At 43.5% G+C, this 27,186-nt stretch overlaps 1 protein-coding gene across 1 annotated transcript in view; it reads left to right on the forward strand.

Moving 5' to 3' along the window:
* ttn.2 (titin, tandem duplicate 2) overlaps positions 1-27,186 on the forward strand; it is a 185,352-nt gene that overhangs the window by 124,724 nt on the left and 33,442 nt on the right. Inside the window, exons 159-181 of the mRNA XM_072444281.1 lie at positions 21-285; positions 374-700; positions 772-1,056; positions 1,164-1,463; positions 1,538-1,840; positions 1,933-2,208; positions 2,286-2,582; positions 2,655-2,957; positions 3,036-3,335; positions 3,428-3,715; positions 3,802-4,104; positions 4,188-4,490; positions 4,561-4,866; positions 4,957-5,244; positions 5,322-5,612; positions 5,688-5,975; positions 6,049-6,636; positions 6,713-6,817; positions 6,891-7,088; positions 8,586-8,882; positions 9,001-9,588; positions 9,672-9,974; positions 10,086-27,182. Coding sequence (XP_072300382.1) covers positions 21-285; positions 374-700; positions 772-1,056; positions 1,164-1,463; positions 1,538-1,840; positions 1,933-2,208; positions 2,286-2,582; positions 2,655-2,957; positions 3,036-3,335; positions 3,428-3,715; positions 3,802-4,104; positions 4,188-4,490; positions 4,561-4,866; positions 4,957-5,244; positions 5,322-5,612; positions 5,688-5,975; positions 6,049-6,636; positions 6,713-6,817; positions 6,891-7,088; positions 8,586-8,882; positions 9,001-9,588; positions 9,672-9,974; positions 10,086-27,182 — 23,899 coding nt within the window. The remainder of the gene's footprint in view (positions 1-20; positions 286-373; positions 701-771; positions 1,057-1,163; positions 1,464-1,537; positions 1,841-1,932; positions 2,209-2,285; positions 2,583-2,654; positions 2,958-3,035; positions 3,336-3,427; positions 3,716-3,801; positions 4,105-4,187; positions 4,491-4,560; positions 4,867-4,956; positions 5,245-5,321; positions 5,613-5,687; positions 5,976-6,048; positions 6,637-6,712; positions 6,818-6,890; positions 7,089-8,585; positions 8,883-9,000; positions 9,589-9,671; positions 9,975-10,085; positions 27,183-27,186) is intronic.

Raw genomic sequence — 27,186 nt, forward strand, 5'->3', positions numbered from 1 at the left:
TGTTTCTTTATTCCATTAAGGTGAGCAAAGAGGAAATGACAGTGGTATGGGCTCCTCCAGAGAACGATGGTGGAAAGTCAATAACTGGATATATACTAGAGAGGAAGGAAAAGAGGGCAGTACGCTGGGTGCCGTGCAACAAAAGTACTATTACTGAGAGGCGCATGAAAGTAACCAATCTGATCCCCAACCATGAGTACCAGTTTAGAGTGAAGGCTGAGAATGAAGTCGGCCTGGGTGAGCCAAGCAAACCTTGCAGACCCGTTGCTGCCAAAGATCCCATTGGTGAGTTTGCAGCTTGTTTATATGTAGATTATTTTTTTTTATTTTGTCTCTACTCTTTTTATAAATGTGGTTATTATTTAATTTGCAGAGCCCCCAGGCCCTCCTGCTGGACTCAAAGTGGCTGACAGCACCAAGACCTCCATCACTCTTGGTTGGGCCAAGCCTGTCTATGATGGTGGAGCACCCATTATCAACTACAGCCTAGATATGAGACTGAAGAGTGAGACTGACCCAGAGAAACCCACAGAAGGTTGGAAGAGGATTGATACCAATGGCCCGCTGGTTCACACTGAGTTTACTATCAGTCACCTAGATGAAAAACAGGAGTACGATTTCAAAGTCTCTGCACAGAACCAGGTGGGCTGGGGTCGGCATGCATACCTAAAGGAGGCTGTTGCTCCCAAGGAAGTCCTGGGCAAGTACTTACTTTTACAACTTCTCAACAATCTGCCAGGCATCTAAAGTGTACTGTTTGTATGATTGCAGAGGCCCCAGAGATTGACTTGGATGCAAGCCTAAGGAAAGGCTTGGCTGTAAGAGCGGGATGCCCAATTAGGCTTTTTGCTGTAATCAGAGGTAGACCTGCTCCTAAAGTCACATGGAAGCGCATAGGTGTGGACAATGTAGTGCGCAGAGGTCATGTGGATCAGGTAGACACCATGTCCTTCCTGGTCATTCCTGAAAGCACAAGAGAAGACTCGGGAAAATACTCTCTGACACTGTCGAACTCAGCAGGAGAAAAGGCTATGTTTGTTCGTGTCAAAGTACTTGGTGAGTCTTACAGTGTTGTACAAAGTTCTCCAAGACCTAAATGCTTTAATGAATCCTATTATTTAGGTCGATGTGATTTGTGATTCTTACATCTCTATGTTTTAAAGATACACCTGGACCTGTTGGTGGTTTTGAGGCTACTGATGTCACAAAGACAACTGCACAGCTGTCCTGGCTGCCGCCAGAGAATGATGGTGGAAGTCCCATTACTGATTACATTGTTGAGAAGCGTGAGGTTGACAGAAAGACCTGGACCAAATGCACAGAGGACCATAAGAAGCCTAGTTTTAAAATTACCAACATGACACCTGGAATTGAGTACTACTTCAGAGTTATGGCATGCAACAAATATGGCATTGGTGTTCCTCAAGACTCACCAAAGTCCTATTTGGCTGTTGATCCCATGAGTAAGTATTTAAGTACATTCAGAAGTGTTAAGTTAAAACCTGTTATATTCTTTTCTAACCTGTCCTGTTCACAGGTGAGCCTGATCCTCCTAAGAAGATGGATGTGCTGGAGATAACCAAGAACAGTGCCACACTGGGATGGCTGAAGCCTCTCAGAGATGGAGGAGCAAAGATCAATGGCTATGTGGTAGACTACCAGGAAGAGGGCTCTCCCGAGGACAAATGGACACCCTATTCAGTGATCAAAGATATGTCCATTGTGGTGGTTGGCCTGAAGGAAGGAACCAAATACAAGTTTAGAGTGGCAGCTAGGAATGTAGTGGGAGTCAGCTTGGCTAGAGAGGCAGAGGGAGTGTTTGAGGTCAAGGACCAGCTCAGTAAGTAGTACACCACTTCTACATGGCATATACATAAATACATATATATTTAGTAATATTTAATAAACAATGCATCATTGTTTTTTTCTCAGTGCCCCCAAAGATCATGATGCCTGACATAGTCACGTTTAGAGCTGGATCTAAAATGGTGGTTGAAGCCATTGTTGCCGGAAAACCTGCTCCATTCTGCAAGTGGAAGCAAGGAAGTGAGGATGTTTTGACTTCAGATCGTCTGCAAGTTGTTAAGACACTGACAACATGCACACTCATCATCAAGAATGTGACAAGACAAGACAGTGGCTACTACAGCCTGTCAGCTGAAAACAGTTCTTCCAGAATAAACCAAATTCTCAAAGTCATTGTCATGGGTCAGTTATAAACTACATTTGTAGCATGCTCTATAGATATTTTGTTCCTTCAATTGACCCCTGCCCATTCTTTGCAGACTTGCCTGGCCCACCGGGTGCTCTGGCAATCTCTGAACAGGATATTGATGCCTGCACACTGCAGTGGAGCTCACCAGAAGAAGATGGTGGCAGTAACATTACCAACTACATTATTGAAAAGTGTGATGTGAGCCAGGGTGATTGGGTGACTGTGTCCATCTCCTGCACCAAAACTGAATTCAGAATGACTAAGCTGACTCCCGGCAAGGAGTACGGTTTCAGAGTCCGTGCTGAGAACAGATTTGGCATTTCTGAGCCAATCTATTCTGAAAGGATAATTGCTAGACATCCATTTGGTGAGTCTAAAACACAGTTACACCTTTGTGGTTCATATGTTGCATAAGCTGAGTCGTATTTGTTCTTTGCAGATCCTCCGAGTGAGCCCTTGAACCTCCAGATCAACAAGATTAATAAGGACTATGTCATTCTGTCATGGGAGCGTCCTAGCAGTGATGGCGGGAGTCCACTCACGGGATATTGTATTGAGAAAAAGGAAAGGAACAGCATACTTTGGGTGAAGGCTAATGAGTCTGTGGTCAAAGCCACGCAGTATACTTGCACTGGCCTGATGGATGGCATAGAGTACAGCTTTAGGGTTTCTGCACTCAACATTGCTGGTCAGGGCAAACCTTGCAAACAGACAGACTTCATTACTGCCAGAACTGCCATTGGTAAGCAAACAGACATTTTATTTTACACTTGAACAATATGCTCTATTTCTTACAATGCATCATTTTCTCTACCTTCAGATCCACCTGGTAAACCTGAACCCATGGACGTGACCAAGAGCTCAGTGTCACTGATCTGGAGCAAACCTAAGCATGATGGGGGCAGCAAATTGATAGGTTACTTTGTAGAGTATACAAAGCTTCCAGAAGAAAAGTGGACACGCTGCAATGCGAACTGCATAAACATCCAGACTGAGAACTACGTGGTGACAGGCTTGGAGGAAGGGCAGCAGTACCAGTTTAGAGTCATTGCTAAGACTGCAATCAATATTAGTATGCCATCTGAACTCTCAGATCCTATCCCAGTCTTTGCAGAGAATGGTAAGAATAAGTGAAATACTTGAATGTTAATTTTTTTTCATGAAACATGCAGTAATGATTTGAAATGATTACTTTTACTCTTTTCTGTACAGTTCCTCCTCGTGTTGAGCTGGGAGTCAACATGAAAAACTTGATCATTGTAAAAGCAGGTGACAATGTATTCATGGATGCCGAAGTGTTTGGTAAACCCTTGCCCAAAGTGAGCTGGAAGAGAGATGGTGCACCTCTTGTACTTGCTGAGGGAATGAAGAGGAAGCAAGTGAAGCATGTTCACTTGCTTGAGCTGTACTCGGTCACTAGAAAGGAATCTGGAGACTATACCATTACTGCTGAAAATCCAAATGGCTCCAAGTATGCCACTATCAAAGTTAAAGTTCTTGGTAAGTGGTTCTACCTCAAAGCTAATTTCATTCATAGTTTCAGTTTGTTAGATAATTGTAAGCAATCCTATCTGTTACCTTTGCAGACAAACCAGGTCCTCCAGCATCAGTGAAAATTGCAAAGGTGTTTGCTGACCGCGTCAAAATACGCTGGGAGCCTCCAAAGGCAGATGGCGGCTCTGAGATCACTAACTATATTATTGAGAAGCGTGAGACCAGCAGGCCCAATTGGGCTCTTGTTTCTTCCAATATTCATGGTCACATCACTGACTGCTCCGTGGAAAAACTGATTGAAGGGCATGAATATCAGTTCAGAGTTAGTGCTGAAAACCAATATGGAATTGGCGATCCCATTATGACTGATGGCGTCATGGTGAAAAATCCCTATGGTACGTTGCAGATGATACTTTTAAAACTATTTTTACACATATATAAATGTCTATTTACATATCTTATTGATCATGAATTTTAGATGTCCCTGGTCCTTGTGAGCCACCTGTTATTACGAACATTACCAAGGACTCCATGACAGTCAGTTGGAAGGCACCAGCCAATGATGGCAAAGCGGCCATTCTGGGATACTTGGTTGAAAAACGTGAAGCTACTGAACTCACCTGGGCTAAGGTTAACCGTCGCCCGGTGATTGACCGGTCTATCAAAGCTACTCAATTGACTGAAGGCTCAGAGTATGAATTTAGAGTCATAGCCATGAATAAGGCTGGTCTAGGCAAACCCAGTGATGCATCGAATGCTGCCCTAGCAGTCGATCCTGTCTGTGAGTATTTATAAATATCAAATTCTATATCACAGGGTAACAATAATAACGTGATATGCCTCTATTCTAGATCCTCCTGGTCCACCTGCCTTCCCTAAAGTAGCAGACTCAACTAAGCGCTCCATCAGTCTTAGCTGGACCAAGCCAGCTTATGATGGAGGCTGTGAGATTATTGGTTATTTGGTGGAGTGTAAGAGAGTTGATGCAGAAGATTGGAATAAATGCAATGTTCCTAAAAAGCTGCAGGCTACAAAGTTTGTGGTGACGGGTTTGATGGACAGCATAGAGTACCAATTCAGAGTTATTGCAGTAAACAAGATTGGTAACAGTGAGCCAAGTGATGTCCCCGGAAATCATATGCCTAAGGATATTCTGAGTATGTATTTTATTGATGTTGCCTAGTCAAATACCTCAAAACATCTTATACGTCTAATATGTCTTTAATAATATACTGTCTCATTTTTAGTTGCTCCTGATGCTGAGCTAGATGCTGACTTAAGGAAAGGCCTGGTTCTCCGTGCTGGGGTTACCATGAGATTGTACGTCCCTCTAAGGGGTCGCCCAGCACCAAAGGTGGCCTGGTCCAAGGTAGATGCCAACCTTAAAGAGAGACGCGGCGTGCTTATCAAGACATCAGAATGGGACACATTCCTCATGGTTGAAGATATGAACAGATATGATGCTGGCAAATATGTTCTGACCCTGGAAAACAGCAGCGGAACAAAGAGTTTCACCATTGTTGTAAAGGTCAACGGTAAGTCTCCACAAAAAGAGCACATACTAACATAGACACCATGTTGTATTGACTTGAATTACTACCTTTATGCTCAGATTCTCCTGGACCACCTACAAATCTGATAGTGAAAGAGACATCCAGAACTCATGCTTGGATCTCCTGGGATGCTCCTCTCATTGATGGTGGAGGCCCAGTCAAAAACTACATAGTGGAAAAACGTCTTGCAGAGAGAAAAGCCTGGACCTGCGTGGCAGCAGACTGCCCAAAGCCCTCCTTTAGGATCATGAATTTAGAGCCAGGACAAGCATACTGCTTTAGAGTACTGGCTGAAAATGCCTATGGAATTGGAGAGGGCATTGAAACACCTGGAAGTGTTAGGGCATCAGGTAAAGAAGTTTGTACCTTTGTAAATGCAAAAAGTTGTTTAGGTATATATTGACATACCTCCACTCCACCCACAGAGAAACCTGGTCCAGTAAGTGATTTCAAAGCTACAAAGACCACCAAGACTTCAATTACACTGGGATGGAAAAAGCCCATCTGTGACGGTGGCAGTTTTGTCACAGCTTACATCTTGGAGCAGAGTGAAGGCGAGGACAAATGGAACCAGATATTGAAAGGCAAAAACACCTCACACAGCATTAATGAGCTATCTGAAGGCAAGGAATACTTGTTTAGAGTCAAGGCCCTCAATGAATCAGGAGAAGGGCCACCTACTGACCTAGCTGTTGTTGCCAAAGACCAATTTGGTAAGAAAACAAACCCTACACATTGCCTCAGTTTTAATACAAGACTACATTTATGTATATTTTTCTGTTTTAGTTCTTCCGGACTGCAACTTGAGCAGTATGTATGATGGCTGCTGTGTGGTTAAAGAGGGCAGCACCACACGTATTAATATTCCACTAATTGGCATTCCGCAACCAACTGCCACATGGAAGAAGGGAGATGTTGGCATTGGAGACACTGGACGCATGTGTATTGAGGCCTCCCAAGGCACAAGTACTTTGCTTATCAGGGACTGCCAGAGAGGAGATGCTGACACATACACAATCAATGTCAAGAACTCCGCAGGCACCAAAGATGGCAAATTCCAACTCAAGGTGGTTGGAAAACCTGGCATCTGCACCGGACCCATTCTATTTGATGAAATTACAGCAGATGGTATCACGCTGGAATGGGCACCACCTAAGGATGATGGTGGTGCGGAGGTGTCCAACTATATTGTTGAGAAAAGAAGAACAACCGACAACAAGTGGGCCACGGTGGCTTCAGCCATACAGAAGACCACTATGAGGGTGGTCCGTTTGCATGATGGCATTGAGTACATCTTTAGAGTGTTTGCTGAAAACAAATATGGGGTTGGAGAGTACCTGAGGTCAGACCCCGTCATTGCTCAGCATCCATTTAGTAAGTATTGTATCTGTCAGTTGTTCTGGACAATTCATTTTTTTATATCTATTATGACCATTTTTGCTACTAATAGATGTGCCCGAGGCCCCTGCTCCTCCAGAGATTCTGAGCATTCGCCATGAGTGTGCTATGTTGAGCTGGACGGATCCAAAAGACTCTGGTGGCTCCCCAATAACTGGTAACATGCTGAAAAAAAAGTTTTGATACGCATATGTAAATGTACTGATTGCTTTTCCCCCTCCTATTTTCAGGATATCATGTGGAATTCAAGGAAAGAAACAGTCTCATGTGGAAACGGGCCAGTAAAACTCCTTTGAGAGTGAAGGAGTGCAGAGTCACTGGCCTCATTGAAGGACTAGAGTATGAGTTCAGAGTAATGGCAATGAATGTGGCTGGTATTGGAAAGGCAAGCAAGGCTACAGAGGCAGTTGTTGCCTTGGATCCTATCGGTAAGTAACTACTTAGAACTGGGGGTGTAACGATTCAGAAATCTCACTTTTCAGTTCAATGGACAATTCAGGACATACAATACGATTCATCATGATTCTTTTATGTTTTTATGTTATGTCCAACTTTGGTGACTGACAAATAATTAATTTTGTCTTTTGATTATTGTTATTGTAAACTTGTACAAGTAATCTGCTGTAGCATTGTTTCTTCCGTGTGACTGAGCTCCTCACCCTATCTCTAAGGGTACCAGCTACTCTGCATATGAAGCTAATTTTGATCACTTGTATCTACCATCTTGTCTTTTCGGTCATTACCCAAAGCTCATGACCATAGGTGGCTATAGGAACACAGATTTACTGGTAAATCGAGAGCTTTGTCTTTCAACTCAGCACCTTCTTCACCACAACAGTCCGATTGCATCACTACAAATGCTGCACCATTACGCTTGTCAATCTCACGCTTCTTCCCTTGCTCATGAACAAGACCCCGAGATACATGAAGTTTATTATGGACAAATTCCAAAAGTCCAATATTTGAACGCATCTCCGGTTCTGATCGGGGAGGCCATTTCTTCCGATCATCCGTCTCTCTGTGTCATTGTCGTTGCCCACATGGTCGTTGAAGCCCCCCTTTAAAGCAATGGAGTCCCCTACCATGGACTCCAAGAGGCTGGGTGCTCGGCTTCTCGGCAGAGGTGCAGAAAGAGAATAGGTGACAGAAGGACGGAGGGCACAGTACAGAGACTTAAGCTGTGACGCGTCCTAAACCTAAGGCATACAATGTGCCTTACAATACAATGTGAGATTGTTGGAGACACAGACAGGCTGCTTCACTCCTCCACTGCTCTCTTTCATGTAGAGTTTAACCCAGTGTTGGTGCTTGTTGTTTGTCTGTTCCCCCCATGTTGGAAACGCGTAATTTGCGCTCATTTACCCAAATATCTCATGCCCCCCTTGGCGAATTTCTTGACGCTCAGGACCTATGCTTTATCAGAATAGACATGTGAGCTTTCTGTGTTTTTTTGGTGAAGTGTTTTACCAGATTAACACTACTGTCTGCGTTGTCCATGGCTGGTTCAGACCTGGTGTAGTTCTTCAACCCTCTATGTGTGCGTGTAGGTTGCGTGTGCGGCACCTGGTGCCTGCACCCCACTTCTCGGTCAATGCTCGTCTCGTTCACGACTGAAGGGGGAAGTTTGTAATGTTGAGAAAAGGAGATGACACCACGCATTAAGCATAATGAGTAGAATGTAATTTCATTCTTACATTTCATCGTGTGACATTAGGGCGGACATGGGGCATGGATAGGCAACAGTGATATGAAGCGCAAACCATCAAGTCATGGCTGCAGTGCGGTTTTAATATTGTTTTTCAGCACAAATTGTCACATTTAAGCATCACGATGCATCATGGCACAAAGCATCGTTACACCCCTAGTTAAAACTAGTTAAACATGGCAGGATGAACTACGTAATACGTATATCTTCGTTTACTCAGATCCTCCAGGAAAACCCGAAGTCATTAACATCACTCGCAGCACCGTCACTCTTATCTGGACTCGTCCCAAATATGATGGAGGCTACAAGGTGACTGGCTACATGGTGGAGAAGCTTGAGTCTGGTGGAAAAGCTTGGATGAAGGCCAATCATGTTAACGTTCAAGGTTGTGCCTTTACCGTACCTGATCTCACTGAAGGATCCCAATACCAGTTCAGGATCAGGGCTAAAAATTCTGCTGGAGCAATCAGTGTACCATCAGAGACAACGGAGTCTTTGACATGCAAGGATGAGTATGGTAGGTTACTGTTACATTATGTCACAAGCTAACTAATGTGCTATCTAACAAAAATATCCTTTGAATAACGTACTTGTACCGGTACATATTTATTTTTATTTTATTTTGTCCTGTGTAGAGCCACCAACCATCACAATCGATCCAGATATGAAAGATGGTGTATCCGTCAGGGCAGGAAACACAATTGTTATTACTGCATCCAAGATTGTTGGTAAACCTCCACCCACTGCTGCTTGGTCCAAAGGAGGCCGTGAACTGAAGAGCTCTGAAATTGTCTCCATCACTACTACCCCTACATCTTCAACAATTGCTATCAAATATGCCAGCAGAAAGAACACAGGGGTCTATGTCATTACAGCAAGCAATCCATTTGGAATTAGAGAAGAGCAAGTAAAGGTTAAGGTCCTGGACATCCCTGGTCCACCAGGTCCTGTAGAGGCCAGTAATATTTCGGCTGAAAAGTGTACGTTGACTTGGCTTCCACCAGAAGAGGATGGAGGTAGCTCTATTAAGTCCTACATTCTTGAGAAGAGAGAAACCAGTCGACTGCAGTGGACCAAAGTTGCTGAAAACATTATGGATTGTAGATATGTTGTCAGTAAACTCATCAAGGGCAATGAGTATATCTTCAAAGTGTCTGCTGTAAATCAGTATGGCACAGGAGATTCAAGCCAGTCTGGTCCAGTGAAAATGATTGACAGTTACCGTAAGTTTATAATGTTCTTGTGATTATATTTTACTGGATCTTAACTTTAAAAAAATTAATGACTTATTTTGCTTATTTTACAGGACCACCTGGCCCTCCATCGGTCCCAGAGATTGATAATATTTGTAGGAATGCTATTACCATTTCATGGAAGAGACCAGTCCAGGATGGAGGAAGCGATATAAGAGGGTATTGTGTTGAGAGGAAAGAAAAGAAAGGAATGAGATGGGTCAGAGCATGTAAAAGAACAGTCCCTGACCTGCGCTTCAAGGTGCAAGGCCTAAGCGAGGGAGTTGAATATGAGTTCAGAGTTACAGCTGAAAACAAAGCAGGATTTGGGGAGCCCAGCGAGCCATCAGAACCAGTGATGACCAAGGACATTGTCTGTAAGTAATTATACACATTCTAAATAATGTGCAGCTCATAATAATAAATAATAAATAATAATAATACATCTAAATCAATTCTTAAATCCATTTTTAAACTTTTGTCTACAGATCCACCAGGTCCTCCATCCAACCCCAGAATTTTGGAGACAACAAAAACCAGTGCTTTCTTTGCTTGGGGTAGACCTCATTATGATGGTGGTCTTGAAGTAGAAGGATATATTGTTGAGTACAAGAAAGAAGACCATGACGACTGGGAGACTGAGACACAATATCCAATTAAAGTAACAGAATATGTCATTGGAAAACTTCAAAAGGGAGGCAAATATCAATTTAGGGTAAAAGCAGTCAACTCTGAAGGAACAGGTGAACCTGCAGAAGTCGAGAAAGTCACTGAACTAGTGGACCTGGAGACACTGCCAGACTTTGAGTTGGATGCCGAACTCAGAAGAACTCTGGTGGTTCGTTGCCGTGCTTCAATTCGGATGTTTGTTCCCATCAAAGGTCGTCCAGTTCCTGAGGTAACCTGGAGCAAAGAAGATACCAACCTTAAAACAAGAGCCCATATTGACACCACAGAGTCATACACACTGCTAGTCATACCAGACTGCACACGATATGATGCTGGGAAATACAATCTCTGTCTTGAAAATGTTGCTGGAAAGAAGATGGGCTTTGTAAATGTGAGAGTGCTTGACACGCCAGGACCCCCAGTAAATCTTAAACCAAGAGAAATAACAAAGAATGGAATTACCCTCCAATGGGAAATTCCTATTATTGACGGGGGTTCAAAGATTCACAATTATATTGTTGAAAAGAGGGAAGCCACCAAGAAGGCATATACTGTTCTGAGCAGTTCATGGCAAAAATGTTCTTTCAAGATACCTGACCTAGAGGAAGGAGCATATTACTATTTCCGTGTCTCAGCTGAGAACGACTTAGGAGTGGGTGAGCCTGCAGAAATACCAGAACCAATCAGAGTATCTCAGGCACCTTCAGCTCCGGAGAACTTGTATGTTACTGATGTCACCGCAGATAGTGCAAGTCTGTCATGGACCAAACCCCTGCATGATGGAGGTAGCTTGATCACGGGTTATGTAATTGAATCTCAAAAGAAAGACACTGATCAGTGGGTCCATGCGACAACCATCAAGGCATTGGACTACACTGTCACAGATTTGATTGAAGGAGCAGAATATACTTTTCGAATCATGGCTGTCAATGCATCAGGCAGAAGTGACCCACGTGAGAGTAGACCAGCTGTTATTAGAGAGCAGACCTCTGCCCCATCCTTTGACATGCGGGCAGTGTACCAGCAGACTGTGATTGCCAAAGCTGGAGATCGTGTCAAAGTAGAAATTCCAGTTCTTGGCAAACCAAGACCTGTAGTTACCTGGAAGAAGGGGGATGTTGTGCTTAAGGAAACTCAAAGAATGAATGTTGAAACTACATCTACATCTACTGTGCTTAACATTGGAGAGATCAAGAGAAGCGATGGAGGCCAGTATTGTATGACTGGAAAGAATCTGTTGGGTACAGTAACAGAGACCATCACAGTACTGGTCCATGATATTCCCGGTCCTCCAACTGGTCCAATTAAACTGGAAGAAGTCTCATGCGACTATGTTCTCATGTCCTGGGAAGCACCAGAGAATGATGGAGGAGTTCCCATCAACAACTATATTGTAGAGATGCGCGAAACTACTGGCTCCGGCACTTGGATGGAACTGGCAGCTACAGTTATTCGCACTACATTCAAGGCAGCTAAACTCACAACTGGAATGACATATCAATTCCGTGTAAAGGCACAGAACAGATATGGCATTGGACCTTGTATTGTGTCAGAACCTGTGGTAGCAGCCTATCCATTTGAGGTGCCAGGTCAACCAGACACTCCTGTAGTTACATCTTTTAACAAAGATGCCATGACACTGAACTGGAATGAGCCATCTTCTGATGGAGGCAGCCCCATTCTTGGTTACCATATTGAGAGAAAGGAGAAGAACAGCATCCTTTGGCAGAGAATAAGCAAAGCTCTTGTTGTTGGAAATATATTTAAGTCCACTGGTCTAGTTGATGGAATTGTATATGAACATCGTGTTATAGCAGAAAACATGGCTGGTCTGAGCAAACCAAGCAAACCCTCTGAGCCAAGCTATGCCTTGGATCCTGTTGACCCACCAGGTAGGCCTGTGGCTCTTAATATCACCAGACATGAGGTGACTGTCTCTTGGACCAAACCAGAGGGAGATGGTGGATTTTCCATTACTGGATATTATGTTGAGAGGCGAGAGCTTCCCAATGGACGTTGGCTCAAGGCCAACTTTAATAATATACTTGAAACAATTTATACTGTCAGTGGTCTAATTGAAGAAGCAACTTATGAATTCCGTGTTTTTGCCAGAAACTCAGCTGGTGCGGTTAGTGCTCCATCACAGCCATCAGAACCAATAACATGCAGAGATGATATTGAAGAGCCTAGACTTGATGTTGCTGCATCTTACAGTAGCAATGTTGTTGTAATGGCAGGAGAAGTTTTCAAACTGGAGGCCAATCTAACTGGCAGGCCCATCCCTTCATTGATGTGGACTAAAGAAGGAAAAGAGCTTGAAGACACAGCAAAAATTGAAATTAAGTCAACAGACTTTCACACAACACTCCTTAACAAAGACTCCCTAAGAAGAGATGGCGGTGCTTTCACTCTAACAGCAAGCAATCCCGGTGGTTTTGCAAAATTTACATTTAATGTCAAGGTACTTGATAGACCAGGGCCCCCAGATTCTCTTACAATTACAGATGTCGCTGCTGAGAAATGTGTTCTTAATTGGCTGCATCCAACCCATGATGGGGGTGCCAAAATTGAGTACTTTGTCATTCAGAGACGTGAAACCAGTAGGCTGGCTTGGACAAATGTTGCCACTGATCTCCAGGCCAATAGGTTCAAAGTAACTAAACTTCTTAAAGGCAATGAGTATATCTTCAGAGTCATGGCTGTTAACAAGTATGGTGTGGGTGAACCTGTGGAATCTGAACCCATAATTTGTGTTAACCCCTATGTCCCAAGTGATCCACCTTCACAACCAGAAGTCACCACTATTACTAAAGAATCCATGGTTGTGTGTTGGGAGCGACCAGAACATGATGGTGGAAGCAGAATAAACACTTATATAATTGAAAGAAGGGATAAGACAGGAATGCGATGGGTAAAGTGCAACAAGAGGACTGTAACAGACTTAAGATTCAAGGTCTCTGGTCTTACACCTGGCCATGAGTATGAATTTAGAATATTTGCTGAGAACAATGCTGGTCTAAGCCAACCCAGTCCTTCCAGTCTATTTTACAAAGCTGTTGACACTATCTTTCAACCAGGACCACCTGGAAATCCAAGAGTCCTGGATACAACAAAGTCCTCAATTACCCTGGCATGGAACAAGCCTGTATATGATGGTGGCTCTGAAATCACTGGATACATTGTGGAGACCTGTCTGCCTGAAGAGGATGAATGGACAATTCAAACCCCCAAGAAAGGATGGACAGCTACTTCTTTCACGATAACCAACTTGAAGGATAATCAAGAATACAAAATTAACATTTGTGCAACTAACTGTGAAGGAGTGGGAGAACCTGCTGCTGTGCCCGGAACGCCAAAATCTGAAGACAGATTGCTTCCTGCTGAAATTGAACTTGGAGCGGAGTTGCGCAAAGTTGTTGCCTTAAGAGCTTGTTGTACTCTCAGACTATTTGTACCAATCAAAGGCAGACCAGCACCTGATGTGAAATGGTCAAGAGAACACGGAGAATCCTTGGATAAAGCCATCATTGAAAGTACACCATCTTTTACTACACTTCAAATTGAAAATGTTGACAGATTTGATGGTGGTAAATATATAGTCACTGTAGAGAATGCCTCAGGAAGCAAATCAGCTTTTGTTAACGTCAGAGTGCTTGATACTCCAGGTGCACCTCAAAATCTCTTCATCAAAGAGGTTACAAGAGACTCTGTGTCACTAGTTTGGGATGCCCCTCTCATTGATGGTGGCTCAAGAATTCGTAACTATATTGTGGAGAAACGTGAATCAGCTAGAAAAGCATACTCAACAGTCTGTGCGAGCTGCCATAAGTCTAGCTGGAAAATTGGAGACCTGAAAGAAGGAAACATTTATTTCTTTAGAGTTTTGGCAGAAAATGAATACGGTATTGGGCTTCCCGTGGAAACACTTGAACCAATTAAAGTATCAGAGAAGCCACTGCCTCCTGGTAAAGTTTCACTTTGTGAAGTGACAGGAACTAGTATCACTCTGAGTTGGGAAAAACCGGATTATGATGGTGGTAGCAGAATCTCAGGCTATATTGTAGAAATGCAGGGTAAAGGAAGTGACAAATGGACACAGGTCATGGTGGTGAAGTCCAATACAGCTGTTGTTACTGGTCTTACACAAGGAGAGGAGTACATGTTCCGTATTTCAGCCAGGAATGAAAAGGGGGTCAGTGATCCACGTCCCCTGAATGTACCTGTTGTTGCTAAAGACTTGATCATTCCTCCTTCTTTCAAAATGGTCTTCACCACCTTCAGCGTGCTTGCAGGAGATGATCTCAAGGTAGACATACCATATGCGGCTTGTCCAAAGGCCACAGTCACATGGCTCAAAGATGGTGCTACCTTAAAAGAAACCACTAGAGTTAACTCTGAAGCGACAGACGATAACCTCCGCATGGTCATCAAGGAGGCTTGCAGAGATGATGTGGGAACATACACTATACAATTACATAACACAGCTGGTGATGCATCTTCGGACATTAATGTGGTTGTGCTTGATAAGCCTGGTCCACCAACTGGTCCCATCAAAATGGAAGAAATTACATCAGACAGTGTGATTTTATCCTGGAATCCTCCAGAATATGATGGTGGTTGTGCAATAAACAATTACATTGTTGAGAAGAGAGACACATCTACAACTAACTGGCAAATAGTCTCTGCTACAGTGGCTCGGGCAACTATTAAAGCTGCTCGTCTGAAAACTGGATTAGAGTATCAGTTCAGGATTGCTGCAGAAAACCGATATGGCAAGTCATCAGTCCTCCTGTCAGAAACAGTTATTGCACAATATCCCTATGAAGTGCCAAGCCATCCCCGTTCTGTAATTGTACAGTCTGCAACTAAAGAGAGCATGGTTATTGTATGGGACCAGCCCAGCAATGATGGTGGAAGCAAGATTCTTGGATATCACATGGAGCTAAAAGAAAGAAATAGTCTTCTGTGGGTCAGACAAAACAAACAAATAATCCCAGAAACTAGATATAAGGCAGTTGGACTTGAAGAAGGTATTGAGTATGAATTCAGAGTCTATGCAGAAAATATTGTTGGCCTCAGCAAAGCAAGCAAGGTGAGCGAGATACAAGTAGCTAGAGATCCTTGTGCAAGACCAGGCAAACCAGAGGCTGTCATTGTTACCAGAAATGCTGTAACACTGAGATGGACAAAACCTGAATATGATGGTGGAATCAAAATTACAGGCTATTTTGTTGAAAAGAAAGAAGGTGATGGCCGCTGGATGAAGGCTAGTTTTGCAAACATAATTGAGACCGAGTTCATCATCACAGGTCTTACTGAAGATCAGATTTATGAGTTTCGCGTCATTGCAAGAAATTCTGCAAGTGTCTTAAGCTTGCCTTCAGATTCAACTGGTGCCATTACTGCCAAGGATGAGGTGGAGCCACCTCAGATTGACTTGGAAGCTAAATACTCACAAGCTGTTGTTGTAAATGCAGGAGACACATTCAAGCTTGAAGCTTCTGTTTGTGGCAAGCCAGTGCCCTCTGTCTCCTGGATAAAGGGAGGAGAAGTGATTACTGAAGCGGCACGCTTGGAAATAAAAAACACAAACTTCACAGCCTGTATTGTAGTAAAAGAAGCTATTCGGATTGATGGAGGGCAGTACACTTTGCTTGTCAAGAATGTAGGAGGAGAAAAGTCTGTCAACATCAACGTTAAGGTACTCGACAGACCAGGTCCTCCGGAGGGCCCCATCTCTATATATGGTGTTGCCAATGAAAAATGCTCTATTGCATGGAAATCACCTTCGCAAGATGGAGGCAGTGAAGTTTCCTATTACATTGTAGAGAGACGAGAGACCAGCAGGCTGGTTTGGACTGTAGTTGAACCTAAAGTTCAAACTCTCAATTTGAAGATTACCAAACTTGTTCCCGGTAATGAGTACATCTTCCGAGTAATTCCAGTCAACAAGTATGGAGTTGGTGAACCCTTGGAGTCCGAGCCAATGATTGCCAGAAATCCATTTGTTGCTCCAAGCCCACCAACAGAGGTAGATGTGTCTACCATCACCAAAGATTCCATGGTAATTACATGGGATAGACCAACCAACGATGGCGGCAGCTCAATCCATGGATATGTTGTGGAAAAACGTGACAAAGACGGTGTAAGGTGGACCAGGTGCAACAAGCGTACCGTCAGTGAGCTACGCTTTAGAGTCACTGGGCTTCTTGAAAACCATAGTTATGAGTTTAGAGTATCTGCTGAAAATGCTGCTGGGGTTGGAACACCAAGCCCAGCAACAATTTACTTTAAGGCATTGGATCCGACATTCAAACCAGGCCCACCAAACAATCCAAAAGTTGTAGATTCAACTAGATCTACAGTTTCTCTTACATGGGGAAAACCCATTTATGACGGTGGCTGTGATATTCAAGGATATATTGTAGAAGCATGCAATGGAGCATCTGATGAATGGTTCATGTGCACTCCTCCAGCAGGAGTTGCAGAAACTAAGTTTACAGTTACCAAACTTCTGGAGAAACATGAATACACATTCAGAGTCTGTGCTATAAATAAAGTTGGGGTTGGTGAGCAAGCCAATTTTCCCGGTAAAATTCTTCTTCAAGAGAAGCTTGAGGCTCCTGATCTTGATTTGGATGCTGAAATGAGAAAAATGATTAATATCAGGTCTGCCAGTACTCTAAGATTATTTGTCCCTGTGAGAGGCCGCCCTGCTCCTGAGGTGAAATGGAGTAAGGCTGATGGTGAGATTAAAGAGACAGCACAGATTGACAATACAGGCACCTACGCTTCTCTTGTGATCGAAAATGTTGATCGATTTGACAGTGGCAAGTACATTGTAACAGCAGAAAATGCAAGTGGAGTAAAGTCAGTTTTCATCAGTGTAAGAGTGCACGATTCCCCAAGCCCCCCATCAAACTTTACGGTCAAAGAGATTTCTAAAGATTCTGTCACTCTAACATGGGAGCCTCCTCTTTTGGATGGCGGTGCAAAAATCAAACATTACATTGTTGAAAAGCGTGAAAGTACTCGAAAGGTTTACTCTCCTGTCACCACCTGCAACAGAATGTCATGGAGGATTGAGCCTCTTCCAGAGGGCGGAATATTCTTCTTCAGAGTTTCCGCTGAGAATGAGTATGGCATTGGTCTTCCTGCAAAAACATTCGACCCTATTAAAATATCAGAGAAGCCTCAGCCACCGGGCAAAGTAAGTGTTGTTGATGTTACAAACAGCACTGTTACCCTCACCTGGGAAAAGCCGATTCATGATGGCGGTAGTAGAATAAGTTGTTATGAAGTTGAACTTGCACCTAAGGATAGCGAAACCTGGTCAGTCTGTGCTTCCGTAAAGGCAATTGAGACAACAATAACAAACTTAATGAAGGGAGAAGAATATCAGTTCAGGGTGTTTGCGATTAATGAGAAAGGCAAAAGTGACTCCAGACAACTGGCTCAGACTGTTGTGGTGAAGGATCTTGTCATTGAGCCTGCTGTCCGACCTAAAGTCAGTACATACCATGTCCAGGTCGGATATGATCTCAAGATTGACGTTCCAATTGCCGGTCATCCAAAACCAACAATTGCCTGGACAAAAGATGATACTGCTCTGAAGCAAACCACCAGAGTAAATGTTACAGACTCAGCACATCAGACAACACTTACTATAAAGGATGCTACAAGAGAGGATGGAGGCATGTACAGTATTAATGTTGCTAATGCCCTGGGGTCTAAAGATGCCTCAATTGAGGTGATAACTCTTGACAAACCAGGTCCTCCAACAGGCCCTGTGAAGTTTGAAGACATCAGTGCTGAAAGTATAACACTAAACTGGGAAGCACCAACATATTCAGGTGGTTGTCCAATCTCCAATTATGTAGTCGAGAAGAGAGACACAACCACAACAAACTGGATGGTTGTGTCTGCTACTGTGGCAAGAACTACACTAAAGGTTTCTAATTTGAAGACTGGAGCTGAATACCAATTCAGAGTCTATGCGGAGAACAGATATGGAAAGAGTTATGCAATTGATTCAGAGACTGTCTTTGCACAGTATCCTTTCCAGGAACCCGGTCCACCTGGAACACCATTTGTGTCATCATACACCAAGGATTACATGGTAGTGGAATGGCATAAGCCCCCAGCTGATGGTGGTAGTGCCATATTGGGCTACCATTTGGAAAGAAAGGAGAAAAACAGCATCCTCTGGACTAAAATCAACAAGATTCTTATACAAGATTGCAGATACAAGTCTACACCCCTTGAAGAGGGCATTGAGTATGAGTACAGAGTATATGCTGAGAATATTGTTGGAATTGGAAAATGCAGCAAGGTCTCTGAAGTATGTGTTGCCCGTGACCCATGTGATCCCCCAGGCCGTCCAGAGGCTATAATTGTCACCAGGCATTCAGTTAAACTGAGATGGACAACTCCAGATTATGATGGTGGATGCATGGTTACTGGTTATATAGTGGAAAAACGGGACCTTCCTGAAGGAAAATGGATGAAAGCTAGCTTTGCTAACATCATTGAACTTGAATTCGCAGTAACAGGATTAACAGAAGACTGTAAATATGACTTCAGAGTTCTTGCCAGAAATGCTGCTGGTGCTGTCAGCAAGCCGTCTGAAAGCACTGGGGTTATCACAGCCAAAGATGAAGTTGAACCGCCAAAGTGTGAAACAGATCCTAAGTACAACCAAACAATTGTTATTAATGCTGATGAAACATTTGTACTTGAGGCCAGCATAGGAGGAAAACCTTTACCAATTGCTCAGTGGTTCAAAGGAGATAAGGAAGTTGAAAATTCAGCAAGAGCTGAGATAAAAAATGAAGATTTCAAGGCTATGTTGGTTGTCAAGGATGCCATCAGAGTGGATGGTGGGCAGTATACATTAGTCTTAACTAATGTAGCTGGAACTAAGACAGTTCCATTTAGTGTCAAGGTTTTGGACAGACCAGGTCCATCTGAGGGACCGCTTACAGTGAGCAATGTGACAGAGGAGAAATGCTCTCTGTCATGGCTCCCTCCCAGACATGATGGAGGGGCTAGCATTTCTCATTACATTATTCAGAAGAGAGAAACCAGTCGCCTAGCATGGACTGTTGTTACAGGTGATTGTGGAGCAACTATGTTCAAGGTTACCAAACTTCTGAAAGGCAATGAATACATCTTTAGAGTCATGGCTGTGAACAAATATGGTGAGGGTGAGCCTCTTGAATCATCACCAGTTATCATGAGAAATCCATTTGTTCCTCCAAGCTCACCCAATGAGCTTGAGATCACCAACATCACAAGGGACTCCATGACTGTTTGTTGGAATCGACCTGAAAATACTGGAGGAAGTGAGATTGCTGGATACATTGTTGAAAAGAGAGACAAAGCAGGAATCAGATGGACCAAATGTAACAAACGCAGAGTAACCGATTTGCGTTTCAGAGTGACAGGATTGACTGAAGATCATGAATATGAATTTAGAGTATCAGCTGAGAATGCAGCTGGAGTTGGCAAACCTAGCCCTGTCACCCCCTATCTCAAGGCGTGTGATCCCACCTTTGAACCAGGCTGCCCAGCCAATGTTCATGTGGTTGCTGTCGCCAAAGATTCAGTCACTGTTGCTTGGCATAGACCTATCTATGATGGTGGTTGTGAGATTCAAGGATATGCTGTTGAAATTACCAAAGCTGATGAGGAAGAATGGACGATTTGTACACCACCATCTGGTGTTAACGCTACTAAATTCACCATCCCCAAGCTGACTGAGCACCAGGAATATAAAGTCCGCATCTGCGCCATTAATAAATTAGGTATTGGTGAGCCAACTGAACTCCAAGGAGTGGTAAAACCGATAGAAAAGATTGATCCTCCTGAGGTGATCCTTGATTCAGAGCTCAGGAAAGGAATTGTAGTCTGGGCAGGTGGCGCTATGAGAATATGCATTCCATTCAAGGGTCGTCCAACTCCTGAGATTAGCTGGTCGAAGGAAGATGGAGAACTCCCAAGTAAAATACAGATAGAAACTGGCGAGGATTACAGCCAACTTTCTGTAGACATTTGTGATCGATACGATGCTGGTAAATACATCTTCAAACTGGAAAACAGTGCTGGCTCCAAAACGGCTTTTGTTTCTGTCAAAGTTTTAGATACTCCAGGAGCCCCCATTAATCTTACAGTGAAAGACATAAAGAGGCAAAGTGTAACTCTAACTTGGGAACCACCTGTCATTGACGGTGGTTCAAGAATCAAAAACTACCTTGTTGAGAAGCGTGAGTCCACCAGAAATGTGTATTCTAATGTAGACAACAAGTGCACTAAGACAAGTTACCGCATCACTGGGCTTACTGAAGGAACTATTTATTATTTCAGAGTATTGGCTGAAAATGAATTTGGAGTGGGGAAAGGAGCTGAGACAGAGAATGCCGTCAAATGCTCTGAACCTCCTCTACCGGTTGGTAAAGTGGCTTTAACTGATGTGACCAAGGCCACAGCTTCACTTTCCTGGGAAAAGCCAGATCATGATGGAGGTAGCAGGATTATGGGCTACTATATTGAGATGCAGCCTGTGGGATCAGAGGAATGGACAGTTGCTGCCACAACCAAAGGTTGTGAAGGTACTGTCTTTGGCCTTAGTTCAGGACATGAATACCTCTTAAGAGTTTTAGCCTTTAATGAGAAAGGTAAGAGTGATCCTAGACCTCTTGCTTCACCATTCACAGCAAAGGATATGACAGTTATGCCCGGCTTTAAGATAAGATTTAACACGTACAGTTTACAACAAGGTGAGGACCTAAAGATTGAGATTCCTGTACTGGGTCGCCCTGTTCCAAAGGTTGAATGGAAAAAGGACGATAACTCTCTTAAAGAAACCACCAGATTAAATGTTTCAAGTACAGCCACTTCTACTAAGCTTCTTATCAAGGATGCAAACAGAGAAGACTCTGGAAAATACACTCTTACAGCCACAAGCTCTCTCGGAACAACTACAGAGGAAATAACAGTTATCATTCTTGAAAAACCTGGCCCACCCATTGGCCCAGTTAAAATTGAGGAGGTGAGCTCTAATTATGTCACTCTTTCCTGGGAGGCACCTGGGTATACAGGAGGTTGTCAGATCAACAACTATATTGTGGAGAAGAGAGATACAACCACAACAGCCTGGCAGATTGTCTCTGCTACAATTGCCAGATCAACTATAAAAGTAACCAAACTGAAGACTGGAGTTGAATATCAGTTCAGAGTATCAGCTGAGAATAGATATGGAAAGAGTCCAGCTATTCTTTCACCTTCTGTGATCGCACAGTATCCATTCACTGCGCCAGCTGCTCCAGGGATACCAGTTATTTCTGCATCAACCAAAGATAATATGGTGGTAGAATGGAAACCTCCTACTAACAATGGAGGTAGCCCCATATTGGGTTATCATTTAGAGCGAAAGGAAAAGAATAGTCTAATGTGGACTAAACTCAACAAGCTGCTTATCCCTGAACCTCGTTTCAAAACATCAGAGCTGGAGGAGGGCATTGAGTATGAATTTAGAGTTTATGCTGAAAACATTGCTGGAGTTAGCCCAACTAGCAAAGTCTCTGAGAGCACAGTTGCAAGAGATCCATGTGACCCACCTGGGACACCTGAAGCTATTGAAATTACAAGAAACCATGTTACACTTAAATGGACTCGGCCCCAATATGATGGAGGCAGTACAATTACGGGCTATGTTATTGAGAGAAAGAAGTACCCAGATACACGGTGGATGAAAGCCAGCTTTACCAACATAATTGCTACTCAGTTCACTCTTACTGGTCTCACTGAAGATTGTGTATATGAGTTTAGAATTATTGCTAGAAATGGTGCTGGTATCTTTAGCAGTCCTTCTGAGAGCACAGGACAAATCACTGCTAAAGATGAAATTGAAGCCCCAGAAGCTAGTATGGACCCGAAGTTCAAAGATCTAACAATTGTTCGTGCTGGAGAGACATTTGAAATTGATGCTGACTATAGTGGCAAGCCTCTACCTGAAGTGATTTGGCTAAAAGATGGAAAGGAAATTGACAAAACAACACCAAGAATGGAGGTTAAGACCACACTTACACATACCATCCTGACAGTGAAAGAGTGCATCAGAGTGGATGGCGGTCATTTTACTCTCAAACTTGTTAATGTGGGTGGAGTTAAAATGATCCCAGTTAATGTGAAAGTTTTAGACAGACCTGGTCCTCCAGACGGTCCATTGGAAGTAAAGGGAGTAACTGCTGAAAAATGTTATCTGCACTGGAACCATCCTTCACATGATGGTGGAGCAAGTATCTCCCATTATACTATTGAAAAGAGAGAAACCAGTCGTTTGTCCTGGACCATGGTAGAACCAAAGATTCAGGCGATCAGCTACAAAATTACCAAACTTCTTCCTGGAAATGAATACATTTTCAGAGTCACAGCTGTGAACAAATATGGCGTTGGAGAGCCACTTGAATCTGAACCTGTAGTTGCACGCAATCCCTTTACCACCCCCAGTGCTCCCTCTACCCTTGAAGCCGGTGCTATCACCCGAGACTCTATCGTACTTACTTGGGAAAGACCAGAAAAGGATGGAGGAGCAAGCATTGAAGGATATGTGCTTGAAAAGCGTGACAAGGATGGCATTCGATGGACAAAATGCAATAAAAAGAGGTTGTCTGATCTTAGGTTCAGATGTACTGGCCTATCTGAAGGCCACTCATATGAATTCCGTGTCTCCGCTGAAAATGCTGCTGGTATAGGAAAGCCCAGTGCACCAACTGAGTATATCAAGGCTTGTGATGCCACATATCCACCAGGCCCCCCTAATAACCCTAAGGTCACAGACCATTCCAGCACAACTGTCTCTCTGACATGGAGTAGGCCTATTTATGATGGAGGTGCCTCAATTACTGGATACATGGTGGAGGTGAAGGAAGCAACAGATGATGAGTGGGTTACTTGTACACCATACACAGGAATTCAGGCTACAAACTACACTGTCAAGAAACTGAAGGAGAATATAGAGTACAGTTTCCGTATTAGTGCTATTAACTCTGAAGGTGTTGGCGAGTATGTGGAGTTGCCAGGAACTGTAATTGCAGCTGAGAAACTTGAAGCTCCTGAAATAGAGCTTGATGCAGATCTGAGGAAAATGGTGAACATTCGTGCCACTGCAACACTACGTTTATTTGTCACTATCAAAGGAAAACCTGAGCCTGAGGTGAAATGGTCCAAGGCAGATGGTACATTAAATGAGCATGCTCAGATTGAAGTCACAAGCTCCTACACTATGTTAGTCATTGAGAACGTTAACAGATTTGACACTGGAAAGTATGTTCTGACTCTTGAGAATCTTAGTGGATCAAAATCTGCCTTTATCAATGTCAGAGTACTCGACTCACCCAGTGCACCAACTAATCTGGAAGTTAAGGATGTAAAAAGAAGCTCAGTTTCTCTTTCCTGGGAGCCTCCTCTCATTGACGGTGGAGCAAAGATATCACACTATATTGTGGAAAAAAGAGAACAAAAGAGAATGGCTTTCACTAGTGTGTGTACAAGTTGTGTGAGGAATTCCTTCATTATTTCTGATTTACAGGAGGGTGGCAGGTATTATTTCCGTGTGCTTGCTGTGAATGAGCTTGGAGTTGGCCTGCCTGCATCCACAGAGAGTGTCAAGGTTTCCGAGTCTCCTTTGCCTCCTGGAAAAATTGTTGTAGTTGATGTGACTCGTCATACTGTTGCACTTTCTTGGGAGAAGCCTGATCATGATGGAGGCAGCAAGATCACCAACTATATTGTGGAGATGCAATCAAAGGGAGATGACAAATGGACTGTTTGTAGTGAGTCAAAAGCACTAGAGACAACTATTGATGGACTAATCACTGGGGAGGAATACTCATTCAGAGTCGCCGCTGTCAATGATAAGGGCAACAGTGATCCCAAGCCTTTGGCTAGCCCAGTTGTGGTGAAGGACATTACACTTGAGCCAACCTTTAATATGCTTTTCAGTACTTACAGTGTCAAAGCAGGAGATGATCTGAAGATAGACGTACCATTTAAGGGTAGACCTCAGCCAGAAGTGTCTTGGAAAAAGGATGGTCACTCTCTGAAACAAACAACAAGAGTCAATGTTGTTAATTCTAAGACCTCATCCAAAATACTTATTAAGGATGCAACCAAGGAGGATGTAGGAAAGTACGAGATCACATTGACCAACTCAGTTGGTACCAAGAAAGCTGAAATTTCTGTTATAATCCTAGACAAGCCTGGCCCACCTAGCAACATTAAGATGGATGAGGTAAGCGCTGATTTTGTCTGTCTCTCCTGGGACTCTCCTACTTATGATGGTGGCTGCCAGATTAATAACTATGTGGTTGAGAAGAGAGACACTACCACAACTACATGGCAAATAGTGTCTGCTACCGTTGCCAGGACATCAATTAAAATCACACGTCTAAACCAAGGAACAGAATACCAGTTCCGTGTTGCTGCTGAAAATCGTTATGGCAAGAGCCATGCCATTGATTCTGCCCCTGTTATTGCTCAGTATCCATTTGAGCCACCAGGCCCACCTACCAACCTTCATGTTGCCACTGCATCAAAGTATGGCATGCTTGTTGTGTGGGGAAGACCTGCTATGGATGGTGGTAGTCCAGTTACTGGTTATCACATTGAATGCAAAGACCAAAGTAGCATCCTGTGGACAAAAGTCAGCAGAGGCTTGGTTACTGAAAATCAGTTTAAGATGACAGGAATTGAAGAAGGCCTGCGCTATCAATTCAAAGTCTATGCAGAGAATATTGCTGGCATTGGGCCATGTACTAAACCTAGCGAACCTGTGGCTGCGAGAGATCCGTGCCAATCACCTCGTAACCTTAGAGTCACTAATATTACTAGAAGTTCTGTTTCACTCTTCTGGGAGAAACCTGAATATGATGGTGGGATCAAGATTACTGGCTATATTGTTGAGCGTAGAGAAGTTCCAAATGGCCGCTGGCTAAAATGCAACTTTGCCAACCTCCAGGATACCTTCTTTGATATCACAGGTCTCACAGAAGATGTCCAATATGATTTCCATGTTATTGCCAAGAATTCAGCTGAGCAATATAGCGCACCATCAGAAAACACAGGACCTGTAACAGTCAAGGATGATGTAGATCCACCCAACATTATCATGGAAGATAAGTTTAGACAACTTGTTGTTATTAAAGCGGGAGAGATTATTCAAATTGATGCTGAAATTTCAGGACGACCACTTCCTTTAGTTTCTTGGTCCAAAGATGGTAAAGATATTGAGGCTAAAGCCAGGTATGAAATAACATCCACCAATTTTGCAACCACCCTTATAGTCAAAGATGCTATTAGAAAGGACTCAGGCCAGTATGGTTTGACACTGCACAATGTGGGTGGAACCAGGTCTGTGACTGTTAACTGCAAAGTTCTCGACAGGCCTGGACCTGCCTCAGGTCCTTTGGCAGTTTCAGGCCTCACAGCAGAGAAATGCATCATAACATGGGGACCCCCACAAGAAAATGGAGGAGCTGAAATCATGCATTACATTGTGGAAAAGCGTGAGACCAGTCGTCTTGCATGGACTTTAGTCCATAATGACATGAAGGCCACAACCTGTAAAGTGACCAAACTGCTTAAAGGAAATGAGTACATCTTAAGAGTCAGAGGAGTGAACAAGTATGGAGATGGTGAGCCCCTTGAGAGTGAAGCCGTCAAAGCTATGGATCCATTCACTGTCGCTGCTGCTCCTACTAATGTCCAGGTCACGGCAGTAACAGGTGAAGCTATGACCATCTGTTGGGATCGTCCACTTTCTGATGGCGGAAGCAGTATCTCTGGCTATGTCATTGAGAAGAGAGAGAAAACGGGACTCCGTTGGTGTCGTGTCAATAAAAAGCCTGTTTATGACCTTAGAGTGAAGGCCTCAAACCTACGGGAGGGATGTGAATATGAATACAGAGTTTTTGCAGAAAATGCTGCTGGACTCAGTGCTTCCAGTGTCCCTTGCCCTCTTACAAAAGCTGAAGACCCACAGTTCCTGCCTTCTCCTCCAGCTAAGCCTAAAATCATTGACTCAACTAAGAGTACAGTGACTCTGTTGTGGAACAAACCCCTATTTGATGGCGGAGCACCCGTCACAGGTTACAGAGTGGAGTACAGGAAGAGTATGGATGATGAGTGGTTTGTTGGAGTGCAGAACACCAAGAACACAGAGTTTACAGTTGTGGGATTGACCCCGGGAGTTGAATATGTGTTTGTCATCAAATCCATCAACAAGATTGGAGCCAGTGAAGCTAGCCCTGAGTCCGACAGACAAGTAGCAAAAGAAAGAGAGGAAGAGCCAATGTTTGAAATAAGCAATGACATGAGAAAGACTCTCATTGTCAAAGATGGAAGTTCATTCACCCTGACAGTTCCCTTTAAAGGCAAACCTATTCCAAATGTCACATGGACAAAACCTGATGTTGACCTTAGAGTCCGTGCTGTTATTGACACCACAGACACATTCACTTCCATTACTTTGGAGAAAGCCACTCGTAATGACTCTGGTAAATACACTGTGACTTTGTCCAATGTGGCTGGTACTGCATACTTGACACTCAGTGTCAGGGTGCTTGACTCACCTGGACCTCCAGCACATGTTGAAGTCAAGGATGTTACAAAGACTTCTGCAACTGTTACCTGGGACACTCCTGAAAATGAAGGAGGAGGACCAGTCAAGAACTACCTGGTTGACATTCGGGAAGCCAGTAAAAAGGGCTGGACCAGGCTCACTGATACATGCCCAAGGCTCACATACAAGGTTACTGACCTACCTGAGGGAGGAGTCTTCTACTTTAGAGTGACAGGCGAGAACGAGTATGGCATTGGTCTAACTGCAGAGACCAAAGAGGGAACCAAAATCTCAGGTAT

Source organism: Eucyclogobius newberryi, unplaced genomic scaffold (genome assembly GCF_026437365.1).
Source record: "Eucyclogobius newberryi isolate DKJ021-1_F unplaced genomic scaffold, fEucNew1.0.hap1 SCAF_14, whole genome shotgun sequence".
Classification (NCBI taxonomy): domain Eukaryota; kingdom Metazoa; phylum Chordata; class Actinopteri; order Gobiiformes; family Gobiidae; genus Eucyclogobius; species Eucyclogobius newberryi.